This window comes from Diplotaxodon limnothrissa, linkage group LG4 (genome assembly GCF_057381915.1).
Source record: "Diplotaxodon limnothrissa isolate DT_005_m linkage group LG4, D_limnothrissa_male_GT1.1, whole genome shotgun sequence".
Lineage (NCBI taxonomy): Eukaryota > Metazoa > Chordata > Actinopteri > Cichliformes > Cichlidae > Diplotaxodon > Diplotaxodon limnothrissa.
Window position 1 is genome coordinate 19,606,298 of NC_140599.1, and position 13,120 is coordinate 19,619,417.

At 40.1% G+C, this 13,120-nt stretch overlaps 1 protein-coding gene across 3 annotated transcripts in view; it reads left to right on the top strand.

Moving 5' to 3' along the window:
- Positions 1 to 8,995, top strand: part of prkcab (protein kinase C, alpha, b) — a 116,366-nt gene extending 107,371 nt beyond the window's left edge. For all 3 annotated transcript variants that reach the window (XM_085352396.1, XM_085352397.1, XM_085352398.1), the window contains 5 exons: positions 339 to 477; positions 2,347 to 2,427; positions 3,633 to 3,740; positions 6,394 to 6,534; positions 8,831 to 8,995. In XM_085352396.1, coding sequence (XP_085208522.1) covers positions 339 to 477; positions 2,347 to 2,427; positions 3,633 to 3,740; positions 6,394 to 6,534; positions 8,831 to 8,995 — 634 coding nt within the window. The remainder of the gene's footprint in view (positions 1 to 338; positions 478 to 2,346; positions 2,428 to 3,632; positions 3,741 to 6,393; positions 6,535 to 8,830) is intronic.
- Positions 8,996 to 13,120: the final 4,125 nt, after the last annotated feature.

Below are 13,120 nucleotides of genomic sequence, written 5' to 3' on the forward strand. Positions count from 1 at the left end.
TTCTTCATATGCGAGTAGCGCTCTGCTTGACATACAGAGTCTAGTATGTGACAGACGTAACCGCCAGAAGGCCGGGGGTGGGGAGGAAAATGAAGAATCGAGACATAAAACACAAGCAGAGATGCGGGCTGAATTGTAAGAGCAACGACAGCATAGAGATAAAAAGCTGATGGGAAAATAATTTCAGACCTAGAAATTACTGCTTATTACTCAGTGTATGATGTACGCCGCAGGCAGATAAACTGCTCAGAGACGGTGCAGAAATATTGGCTTAGCCGCATGTAAGAAGTATTAAAGGAGTCACAAATGCACTCACACAAATGCCGCCTCTGCTGCAGGGATCTGAAGCTCGACAATGTGATGCTGGACTACGAGGGCCACATCAAGATAGCAGACTTTGGCATGTGTAAGGAAAACATGTACGAAGGAATGACCACGCGCACTTTCTGCGGCACCCCAGACTACATCGCACCGGAGGTGAGATGTCTGCAACAAAAAAACAACAACAAAACAAAACCCAGGGATTACAATGAGAGTAACAAAACAAAGACGACATTACTACTGTGCAGGTTCTTTGGGGACTTTCTTATTGGTTTAATACTGTAATGTAATGGAGTTTTGTCGGTCTTTCTGATTGTCCAGTACTTGAACTTTGCATTTTCATTACAGTGACTGAAATCGTAGAACGAAAAATGAGATTTTTACTGTTTTAAATTTGATTTCTACTTTGAAAAAAGAGAACAGTAGTTAGGTGGAGGGGGAACATATCTTTTACCATGTACTGCACTATAGGCCTGCTTTGAAACAGATTACCTATAAAGCCATGCAAGCTGCTTTAAGCCGATGTTTCTGTGGACAGTGTGAGACCAAGCTGGTTGGAGAATGAATTTAATTATTCTACCTGTGTATGTGCAAATTAATGAAATTAAAAGCTCCCTATTCTGATAACAAATAAAAAAATTAGCACTGATAACTTAATGTAACTTAATTTTGCCCACCACAGATTAACCATACTAGTAATATAACAGTTTAAAAAGAATCCATAAAAACTTTACAATTTATAAATTTAGTGCATATAAACACTTCAAATGTTCATTTTTCTAAAAACAGACCTTGGAAGTCTTTCATGAGTGCATAAAAACACCGAATTGTGGAATCCAACAGAGCTTATAGTGAATTATGGAGAAAGATTGAAACCATTGGAGTAATAATGTGTTAAAAAGTCAGGCTTTTTAAAAAGTGTGAATAAATGAACAGAAAGATGTGGGTGTGTGCCTTCATGTCACCGTTATGGTTTGAAGTTTCTTGGATATCAAGACATCTCTCAAGCCTGTGAGAGTCGTTTAAGTGATCTGTGATGGGCTTTTTTTTTAATCACTTTCTTTTTTTTAACCACTCACACTCATCACGACAAGGAGCACCGGAGCTGCTCTGAGGCTCATGAAATCAGATGCTCAAAGAAAATATTATTTGTGGGTGGATGCTCGGAAAGAGAAAGACTTCAGATCACTAATAAAAGGAACAGAAATAGAGTTAAGAGTAAAAGGAGGAGATGAGTCACTCAGGGTGATGAAATGTGTGATTATGTGTTTAGTATTATGTGCATGCATACGCATATATACGTGTATATATACAATCTGTCTGCAATGATTCAGAGGGGAGCATCTCCCAGGTGGGAGGTGAGGGAAGCCCTTACTCTTAGTCGTTTTCTTTTTTTTAAACTTCCTGACTACTACTCCACCTGCTAAAATAACACCACATATTAATAACTTTCTAAATCATTAAATATGCAGGAACATTGACAGAGATTGACAAGGCTTTAATTCTAAACTGTATTTTTTTTTCTTAAGTTAATGAATCCAGAGAAAGATGTAAACATTTGCACCTCGCATGGCTGTGGGTTTATCTCCCAAGAAAGCCAAGCTACAAATTATAACTTTGGGAGCTGCATAAATTGCTGCGTTTGTGTGCAGCTGTGCTTTAGCGCGTTGCTTTTGCGTCTCCATGATTATCATTTCGCGTGTGTAGTCTGTGTGTGGGAGGCAGTTGTGGGATGGCAAATTGGATGGTAGGAGAAAACGCTTTTGTTATGGAAGCTCGGAATAGCTGAATGTGTTTAATGGCGGTTGATTTGCTTGTTCACTTTTCTCTGATACGTTCACTGTGTCTGCCTTTGGTTGCATACAGTACAACACTGCAGTCGTCACCTTTTTCTGCACAGAGTCGAGCAGCAGTGACAGAATAAAGGCAGGTTAGAAAAGGATTTTGACAGCAGGGATGTTGTTGCTTCATGCCCTCACAGTTATTCCACTTTTTGAATATATTTTCTTTTCTCATTACTTTCAGATTATAGCATACCAGCCTTATGGGAAATCAGTGGACTGGTGGGCCTATGGAGTTCTTCTGTACGAGATGCTGGCAGGACAGGTAATGCGTTGTTTTTCATGCACCAGTTGTACTTACAAATGTATTCTTAAAATTGTGCTTAAACCTGTTGCAAGTTAATCAGATATAGCTCACATTTTAATATTAGCTGCCACTCAAGCACAGCCTGCATTCAAAGCGTTTCCTGCAGTCATTTGGATCTCTGATTTCTTGAAGTCTTATTGGCTGTTCCCCTGGAAAACCTGGTCTTGTTAGGAAAGCTAGCATCCATCCCACTTTGGATGGAACACATGGCTGACCCTCCTCCTGGTTCTGCCAGAGTTTCCAGAGTTTTTTCTTCCCACAAAGCAACAAAGCTTATCACTTTCTTTCTTTACTCCACACATTATAGTAACCTGTGAGTTTTGAGGCATGATGAGCCCGATGAGCTCCTGTACTACGCCACTGACCATCTGCTTTAAACAAAGAGATTTCGAGATGTGCCTTCAATCTCTAGGAAACTGTGGGGCATTTTCTCCTTCTCTATATTCTGACATTTTAGATGAAAATTAATTAATTAAGATCGGCTAGCATAGTAATCAGATTAACTGATGACGGAAACAGCAGCTAGCTGAAGTGGCTCCAGCTGTATTAATGAAAGACGAGCAATTTGTTGAAGAAAAAGAGAGACAGGGGGAATGACAAGTAATTATCTTCCCAATGCTCAGAAATGAAAGAGAATAGTGAGAAGCCTCACAATATCTCTGTGAATAGTTTGGTTTTGATTGAAGATTAAAAGTGACTGCAGCAAAGCACTGCAATATTTCGTCTTATTATTATAACCAGTGTGTGTCCTTGGAAAAAGAAATCGCAAGTTACCTTGGCTCAGATACTTAAGGTGTGAATAAAAGGTTTCCAGTTTCCAGGCAACAGTCTGGAGGAAGACATTTTTCTTAGTTTAGGTGGTTCATGCTTGAAAACAATCACATAAACTGTTATACCAGGATTTGCTGTTTGTTTACCGCTCATAAGACGTGTCGCTGCTTTGAGTAACCTGGAGTGAACCACACAGGAACCGTAAGTACAACAACAGCTTACAGAGATAGCAACGCCTCATAACACACTTAACACCACAGCGAATCACCTTCACCTGCCAGAGTTGCCGCCTAAGTGTCTTCCACATAACAAGCTGCAAATCGTCATCTTCATTATCATCATCATCATCATCTTTTGTCTGAACTCTCCGACACTGCTTCTGTTCTCTTCAGCCGCCGTTTGATGGAGAAGACGAGGACGAGCTCTTCCAGTCTATCATGGAGCACAATGTGTCCTACCCCAAGTCCATGTCTAAAGAAGCTGTGTCCATCTGCAAAGGAGTAAGTATTGTGTAAAAGGCCAAAGGACTTCAGATAAAAGGCTCCTGCTTCTTTGCTAAATCTGTTTATTTGTTAAGAGAACTCCTTGAGCAGAAGGCTTGAGATTCAATTAGTACCAGATCCACAGTAAAAAGGTTTAGCCAGGTAGAGCCACAGAAAACTCTGGCTTTAAGCTCGACACAGCTCGGTAAGTCATTAATCTCACTTCACAGGACACCGCTCTGCTACTGGTAGCTGAACCTCCAGGGTATAATGATATAGGATATAACAGAAAGCTGGTTTCAGTAGCTGTCGTGTGCAAGAGTCGGGTATGATTTAATGAAAAAATATTATGTTATATTTATCAAAGCTCAAATCATGAAACAAAGAATCCTGTCTGATCTGTTGGACACAAAAGCTTTTAACCCCTTAAGCTCAAACGTTGCTCTCAGAGAGTCCACTGCTCTACCCTGGAGCAGCTGCTATACAGTAATTACTTGTTTGCTGCCATTGTAGACATACTTACTGGACACTTATAGTTATCGTAGTTAGTGTATAGTATTATTATTTTTATCCACTCTAAGTTGGTGTTACGTGCTGCTGAGAACCCAAACACTGAACATCAGAGGCATGTCAGACATGAGTGATCAAACTAGAAAACAGAAATTGGACCTCCTTTTCTGAGCTGCCTTATTTCTTCATGTCATAGATTCATCAAGATCCTGGAAACATTCCTCACAGATTTTGGTCCATATTGACGTGATAGCATTGTACAGTTATTGCAGATTTAACTCACTAACCACTTCATTAACTGCTCATTAACAGGAATACCTAATCAGCAATAACATGGCATTAACTCAGAGCATTTAGAAATGTAGATTTACAGAGAAAAAGAGAAAATATCCTGTGAGCAATGACTGAAATAGTCATTCGTTAGACTCAAGCTACTTCAAAAGCTGCAGAAAAACATCTCTGAATGTGCAACGTGTTGAAACTTGTAGCAGACGACTACATCGTGTTCCACTCCTGTCAACAAAAAATATGAAGGGTACAGCTTGTTACTGTTGCTTGGTCTGAGTCTCAGTTTCTGCTGCACTATTCTGATATTAGGCTCAGAGTTTGATATAAACAACAAGAAAGCCTTGATTCATCCTGCTTTATTGGTGATTCCGCCTGCTGGTGGTGATATAGCGGTGAGGGGGATATTTTTCCTAGTACACTCTTCCACCTTAGTTTCAGCTGAGCATCTTTTAAACGCCACACCTGAGTACTACCTGAAAAACCGCTTCCACCAGCGTGGTGGTGCCATGTCACAAAGCTCAAATAATCTTGAACATGACAATATATGCAATGTACTGAAATGACCCCCACCGTCACCAGATCTCAATCCAGTAGAGCATCTTTGGGATGTGGTGAAACGGTAGATTCTCGTCAAGCATGTGCAGCCGACAAATCTGCAGCAACTGGGTGATACCATCATGTCAACACGAAAGTGTTTCCAACACCTTTTTGAATCTATGCGACAAAGAATTAAAGCAAAAGGGGATCCAATATGGTACAAGCATGTTGTAGCTAAAAAAAACATTGCTTTAGATGCTCTTCCTCATGGGATCTCCAGTCAGTTTTTTATTGCACTTTGATAAAAGTGCAATAAAAAACTGTAGAGACAGAACACTGCAACAGCAAATGTGTCCCATGTTTTTCATTACACCCTCCACGCCTGGAAAATGACTCCCAGTTTGGACCAGTTTTGGTAACAGCAGTACAACTTGTCATCGTCAGGGTTTGTTTCTCGAACCAGACACACACTGTTACACCAAACAAGCAACTTTAAGCTACTTTTAACCTTTTTTGCATTTTCTCAAATCGGTGACTAGAAGCAATCCGACTTGTGCTCGATTGCCTAGCAACACGGCCCACAGTGATGTAAATACATTATAAATATTACCAGTCATTTTTAAGGATCCTTTTTAAGAATATGCTGCTTCACTGTAGCAGGAAATAATTTTTCACACTAACATTTATGTGGAAAAATGCACCAAATCACCGATTTCCATGGCTTTCAACACTAACCCTTTATTTAGTGACCACCTGGGGTTTTTTCTCACACTTGGGGACTTTGACATCATCACAGTCAAGTTGGCATCAAGGTCGTCATTATTATGATTGTTTACCAACATGGAAATGAGTTTTCACAGCAAATTTAGAAACCGGAGACAATTCTATTAAGATTCAAGCGCGGTCTGATTGAGTTTTTAATAACACACCCGCCTTCATTTATTATGATATTACATCCTGTGGCTGCGTCCCGCCACTATAAATATCTTTCATCGTCTCAGAGCCGCTGACGAGAGAGACTATCCTGACCCCTCTTATTATTTTCTTCACATTTCATTTGCAACAAATGATTCACAGTTGAAATTAAAAGCGGCTGTTGATTCAGAAAAAAAAAAGCAGCGATGAAAAGGTGGCGTGATTGCTTGTAACTATATATAAGCTGGTTGAGTGTCAGTCTGGCTCTGCATAATGTTGCCGATGGAAGCAAGGATTTAAAATATGCCATTTCTATATTTACGTTTTTAAGATCCTTTCACAGTCCTCCTGCTGTCCTATTTTTACCTTCTTCCCTCAAGCTGCCTCCATCTCTTCTTTTTCTTCCTCCGTTTGTCACCAGCTGATGACCAAGCACCCCTCAAAGCGTCTCGGCTGTGGCCTGGAGGGTGAGAGAGACATCAGAGAGCAGGCCTTCTTCAGACGCATCGACTGGGAGCGCCTGGCCAACAGAGAGATCCAGCCACCATTTAAACCCAAAGTGGTGAGTGGAGGCTGAGTGTGCTTCCAACATGAAAGAACAACACTGAAGCTGTGCTGTGCAAAAGTCTTAAGCCACCCCTCATCTCTTTATATTTTACTAGGAAAATTGGAAATAGTTGCAACTAATAAAATATACAAACATGCATGAAAATCCTGTATATAAGGCTAAGAAAGAATTTGTGTAATTCTAACGACCTTGAAAGTCAACATTTGGTTTGACCACCTTTATTCTTAAACATAGTCTGAACTCTCAGCTTTCTTGTCATTCCTTTCATTAGTCTTCAGGAATAGTTCTCGAGGCTTCTTGAAAGACATTCAAAGCTTTTCTTTGAATGTTGGCTGCCTTTTGTTCTGTTCTCTGTCAAGATGATCCCACGCTTCTTCTGCTTCTCAGATTTGCATTGCATAGTGCATCAAAAATTAATAATTTGAACAATTTTGACAAAATTCCCAACATCGCTGGCTGAAATGCAGCCACTCCATCCTGACCTCCTCCATGCATATTGGCGATGATTTGAACCAAAAGTTTGGAAAAGTAAGCCTGGATGCTACTGATTTACATTTAAAATGAATTATCTTCCAAATTGTCTGTAATGTGTAAACAAAACACTGCTTCGTTCATTGAGTTAGATGCCCGTTTTTAACACTTAAATCATTTATAGGTCAAAGTTAAATGGATTAAAAAATTAAAAATATTCCCCTGAAAATGTTCGGGTACAAGGACATCACTGAAAATGAGTGAAAAAGCCCAGAAATACAACCTGCACTGTCAGTTTGCTTAATCCTTCCTATAATATTTGGCACTAATGCGTTAATATATTTTTGTTTTATTCTGGAAATTTCCCGGATAATTACTTATTATGTGATTTTATGTGTTAGTAGAATTTTATGAATTCAACACATACTTGGAGGTGAATTAGTTTGTTTGGTGCTTTTTTAAAACATATATTTTTTTGTGCATTTAGTGACACGTTCTATCATTTCATCTTTGCCTCAGCTTCTTTTTATCAATACATGGCTCCAGCTGAGCTAAACGGAAAAAACACCTTTTGTTGTATTTTTTTGTTTCTATGTTGCATTTCGTGAAATCTGTTCCTTCAGGTGAATATTTCCAGATGCAGAAAGATTTGATTGGTGTTTACATGGTCTAGTATAATATCACAAATGATCGTAAAGCAGCAACGTTAAATTATTTATTGGGGGTTTATTCACCTTTCGGCAAAAAAGCCCCACAAAAAAACAATAAATTCAAATAAATCATGCAAAGTGGGACCTAAACAATTCTAAAGAACACAAACATAAAAAACAAACACTCGTCTTTTGTTTGTATTCTCGTTCACCTCCAGCTGGTGTTGTGGTTTATATGCACTCTGAAGAACTGAAGGCTGCATCCCAGCTGCAGCCACCTGCCCCGCTGCCTGCTGCTGACACCTAAACATCCTGCTGTCACCACAAACGCTCCATTCTCTGTTTGCGGACCCCCACGTGCTCCATCCCCTCGCTGCCTACAGCGCTTAAAGCAACACAACCGCTGCCACCAATGATTAAAAATAGCTCTCCAAGAGTAGAGTTCCCCTTCACTTCCACACAAAGGCCCTGATAGATGCCGGGTTGCACAGCGGATGTGTCTGCCTCTCCTCACACAAGGGGGAGGAAAACACTGCTAAAAGCAGATCCATCCATTCAGGGGGCTATGCGGTGTATCACAGTTGTGATCTCGTACACTGTGTCATTAATTGGTCTGAAGGGACTGCCAAACAAAGCCTCCATCTGAGCCTTTATGGTTTGGCTTCTGTAATATTATAGAAGAAGCTGAAAATGCCTCACATGCTGATATGTCTCCTGAGGAAAATGCGTTGGGAACAGCAGGCTCTGAAATGCACTACAGGTTTGTTTTTGTTGTGGATTATTCATTCAGAGTGAATTCATCTCATTTTCCTGTAAGTGTCGTGACTGTGCACAACACACGGCTATAACCGTATATATATTCAGCAGCTTAGACACATGAAAGCCCCGAGCGGGGCCACAAACCGATGCTAATGACCTCCACTGTGGGTGCTTAGGGTTAGCTCCTAATCTAATTACAGCATCTGCCCGGCTACACATCAGGCTTTGACATTTTCCTGCACCCCTTCCCTGGGACTGTTGTGAAGCTTTCTAACGAAAGCGAGGAAGCGCCTTTCATCATGCCACTCCAATCCTGTTACTGTTAACCAGCTTTTTACTGCCCGGTGATCAAAAAGATAACTGACCCTTTTCTGCATCTGACATCCCTTTTTTTTATTTATCTCTTTCAGTGCGGCAAAGGAGCAGAAAACTTTGACAAGTTTTTCACGCGTACCCAACCCGTCCTCACCCCTCCGGACCAGCTGGTCATTGCCAACATCGACCAGGGCGAGTTCGCCGGCTTTTCCTACATCAACCCTCAGTTCCTCCATCCATCCCTGCACAGCGTGGTATGAGGAGAGAGAGAACGGAGATTTTAAAGAAGGAAAACCACACAAAAAAAGAATGACTGTCACTGTATACAGGTTCTTTCCGGTCTCAACCAAACACCCCGCTGTCAACAGACTCGATTCATCCTCCGCAGTGCTCCGTCTACTAGCTATCAACACCCGCATCGAGAAATGACCGAGGAGAGAGGAGCAAAGTGTGAAAACCATATATGTACAATCTAAAGAGAATCGCTTTCCCAAACATCTCACAGTATGTTCTTTTATTCTAACTCTCTGCCTCTTTTTCCAGACCCGCAGCCTTTACCTTGTGAACAAATATGTGTCAGTATCAGTTACTATCTCTTTAGGTATTTAATCAGTTTTCCAGCTCATCCCACCTCTCATGCTTCCCCCATGTCACCACACAAAGAGCTGCAATGCACAACAAATACGGAACCTATTTTTTCTGCTCTGTCCCGGCTTTATCTACTTCTGAACTGCTACATGTGTAAATTATATTTATATACTAAAAGAAACAAACAAAAAAAGAGGTAGTATACTGTGTGCCAAAGTAGAAGTGGAATAACACATTTCTATTGCTGTCCTTGTAGTGTTTTTTTCTCCACTCTTCCTCCTCTGGCCTTTTTTTCCCAGTGAAAAAAAATAACCGAAACCCTTAAACAGGGGCTGTTTGTATCTGTTGTTTTGTAGCTCATGTAAAACTACAGTATACCTAACCTGACATGGAGAAGCTGAATCAAACTGTGCTACAGTTACAAACTGTCTAGGTTTTTTCAATGCAACAGATGTTGCCTACAGTGGCTATAGGGTCAGAAAAGTGTGGCTAAAGAGTCGCAGTGTTTTGAATGATAACGATGCTATTTTCCATATGCACAAAGCAAATCTCTGTTGCATGCTTATTTTCTGACTCTGTACGAGCAGTAGACTCTAGGATGCATTACACGTCTGGTATCATTGTAAAGTTTAGTATTACGATATAAACAGCGTTGCTATATAACTGTCATACGTTTTCTTCTAAAGAGAGGGTCCTAATTGGGAAAAACAAAAAAAGGGGGTTTGTCCCTGTTTTAATGTTCTGTTTAAAAGACAGCTTTTACATTCAGAGCGACGTCTAACCCCTCTGTCGTGAGTCGACCGTGTTTTTGTTTTATTTATTCGTTTCTGGGGGGTCTTTTATGTAAATATGTTTCGAAGCGACGAGCTACTTGCAGATTTTATACTACGAACTGAATGTGCTTTTATTACCGTAGACGGTTCGGACATTTCTATGTTTAGATTAGCCCTAAGAAGAGATATATAACATTTGGCTGAATCTTTGGTAGCTTTGGTATCAGCAAACCTTGTTATATGTATTTCCACTACTTATCCATTGTTTTCTACTCAGTGTCATATAGAGAATATGCAGCACTTACTGTGCGTGGAACCGTTGAATGCCCTCTTGCCTTGGTCGTCTCAGGGCTGACTCCTTATGTAACTAAACCACGTTAATGCTAATGAGGATTTCAGAGCCCTTCCTGCGGGGCCGAAATACGTCCATTCTTTATATATATCGTGTGTGCATGCGTGAGGCGAGGCCTGATCTAAGCATGAGAACGACCCCTTGCATGAAATACAGAGATGCCTGGTGTGGAGCATGAAGTTTCCCACCTTACCGCGCAGAATTAGACAAACCCCCACCATCCCAGTCCAAGCAGCATCGTGCGCTTTCATGTCTCTTCCCAGTTTCGCTGTCATGTAGCCGGACCTGTTTGGCTAAAATGCTGAAATATAAGCAGACAAATGTGTGGAAATTGCTTCTAATGGCTTTTTGTTTACCGGTGCCAAACAGTCTTTTTTTGATTTCAGTCAGGTGCGTCAAGCAGTTTGTTTATTTCTGTATTTCTTTGGGGTTTTTTGTTGTTTTTTTTTGTTTGTGTTTTAATTACCAATATGTACAAATTAAAACAGTGAATCTTCAAAATGAACTGCCAAATTAAGGAAGACTTTTTACCACAGCTTTTAAGCCCTGCAGCTGTCACATATCAGGACCAAAATGAGATCTCTACGTTTAATCTGCGTGTTTACATGTCTCACATTGAGAATCTGAACTGAAAGAGGGATTTAAAAACAAAAACAACCCCTTAACAGAGATCATCATAAGTTGGGCTAGTCAGGGTACAGAACCACTACAGGCTACAGTTAGAGCCACAGGGATGTTTGTATGTTTCCTTTCACTGCCCTTGCTTTTTGTTAACCTGATTCTTCTCGTTCCTCTGTTATTTGTGGTATGACGGATACTGTGCATAAATAAAGTATGAAAATGAAAATATTCCTTCGCTCTTTTTCATTGTGGACTTTTTCTTCTAACTCTGTATCGTAGCTCTTAGTGGTCACGTGTTAATCTGCGTTTACATCATGTCACATGTCAACGGCACACGCAGGCTTTCTCTTGCTTTGAAGGAGGGTAATTTGACCTACTGGATATCATTCATTTGTTTTCTTACCTTAGGTTTAGATTTTATGGTTTAAGTTCTCCTTTGCCAGAGTTAATAGCGGTGGCATACCACAGGCCTACACTCGGGCAGTGTGACTCACAGCTCAAGTTATTGCAGTAAATTTCCTGGTTCTCACTTTTGCCTCATAGTATTTTTGTCTCACGCTGAAATGCCTAAAGTAGCAAGCGCATGAATGACATTATGCCGCATTGTTTTCACATCGCTGTGTGTTTTGTACACACTGCACCTGACAGAAGCCAGATGGCACGGGCGTGTGGTTTAAAAGCTTTTACAAGCAAAACTTTACAGTTTTGCACTTTACAGAGGTCGGTTAAGTACAACTTCAACACTGTTACTTTATGCTTTTTCTTTACCTTTTAACCTTTTTGTTCCACCAATCCCTATTTGACTTTATTTCACAATAAATAATGCATAAAAGAAAAGACAGCTTTTTGTTTTTTTATTTATTTCCTACCAATTTAATCATGTCACCGCCACCCTTATTTGGCTTGAGGAAAAGGAGATTAAATTACCAGTGATTGAATTATGCATGATGTACTGTATATGTTTATTTTGTTCCACTATCACAGTATACAAGAAAGCCTCAGAGAGCGCAACTCCCCCCAAAGGACAAGTGCTGTACTAAACCTTTTTATGTTTTGTTTTTATTGCAACATGATCGAGGGTCAAATGCTTAGCCAACCAAGGTACTCATGTTCCCCAAGGCCTCGAATACTGTTGTGAAGTTTGAAGATGATCCATAAAAAACGATATCATAAAATCTGTGGTCACTAGACTGCTAACAAAGAGGCAGAACAAAAAACTGAACCAACTAGTGCCACTGGCGCTTTTATTGGGTTCATCTGGACACTGTAAATATCTAATCATCCCATCATAGGGCAGCACGTTTAGACTTATAGACGTTGCAGTGCTCTGAAAAAAAAAAATCCCTGTTGATGCCAGAGGTCAGAGGAGAACTGACAGTCTGATTTGAGCTGACAAGAAGCTAACAGTAACTCAGATAACCAGTTGTTAGAACCAAGGTATGCAGGAGAGCATCTCTGAACGCACAACGCGTCGAAACTTGAAGCGGAGGGAGTACAGCAGCTGAAGATAGCAACAAGTGCCACTCCTGTCAGCAAAGAACAGGAAACGGGGTGTATAATTCACATGGCCTCATCAGAACTGAACAATAGATGTCAAGTGTTCCTCTGACTGTGAGGTGTCCACACTTGAAAAAGACCAGACTTTGAATTTCACTCAACTTTATTTAGACCAACTAGTTTGATAGCTGGTAGGTAGCAGCAGGTAAAAAACCTTTCAACACAAAAATAAAGAACATTTCATTAACCATTCAGATAAATTACACAGAAGACAGATGAAATAACAAAATACACTTCAGTAAAGCCATTTACCATGTGGTTAACTGTGTTAATTTAACTGTGGTTCTTAAATAAATATACACAATGTGTCTTCTTTGCATTTAACACTTTTTTTTTATAAACAATTGTATTTTAAAGTATACATTTTAGAGTTCACAAACATTTTAATAGACTTTAACTAAGGATTTTCTTTACAAAGAATTATTTTCTTTAAATCAAAACCAAACATTTATTCACTAGTTTTACAATCCACCCAAGGATTTGGGGTAACTATT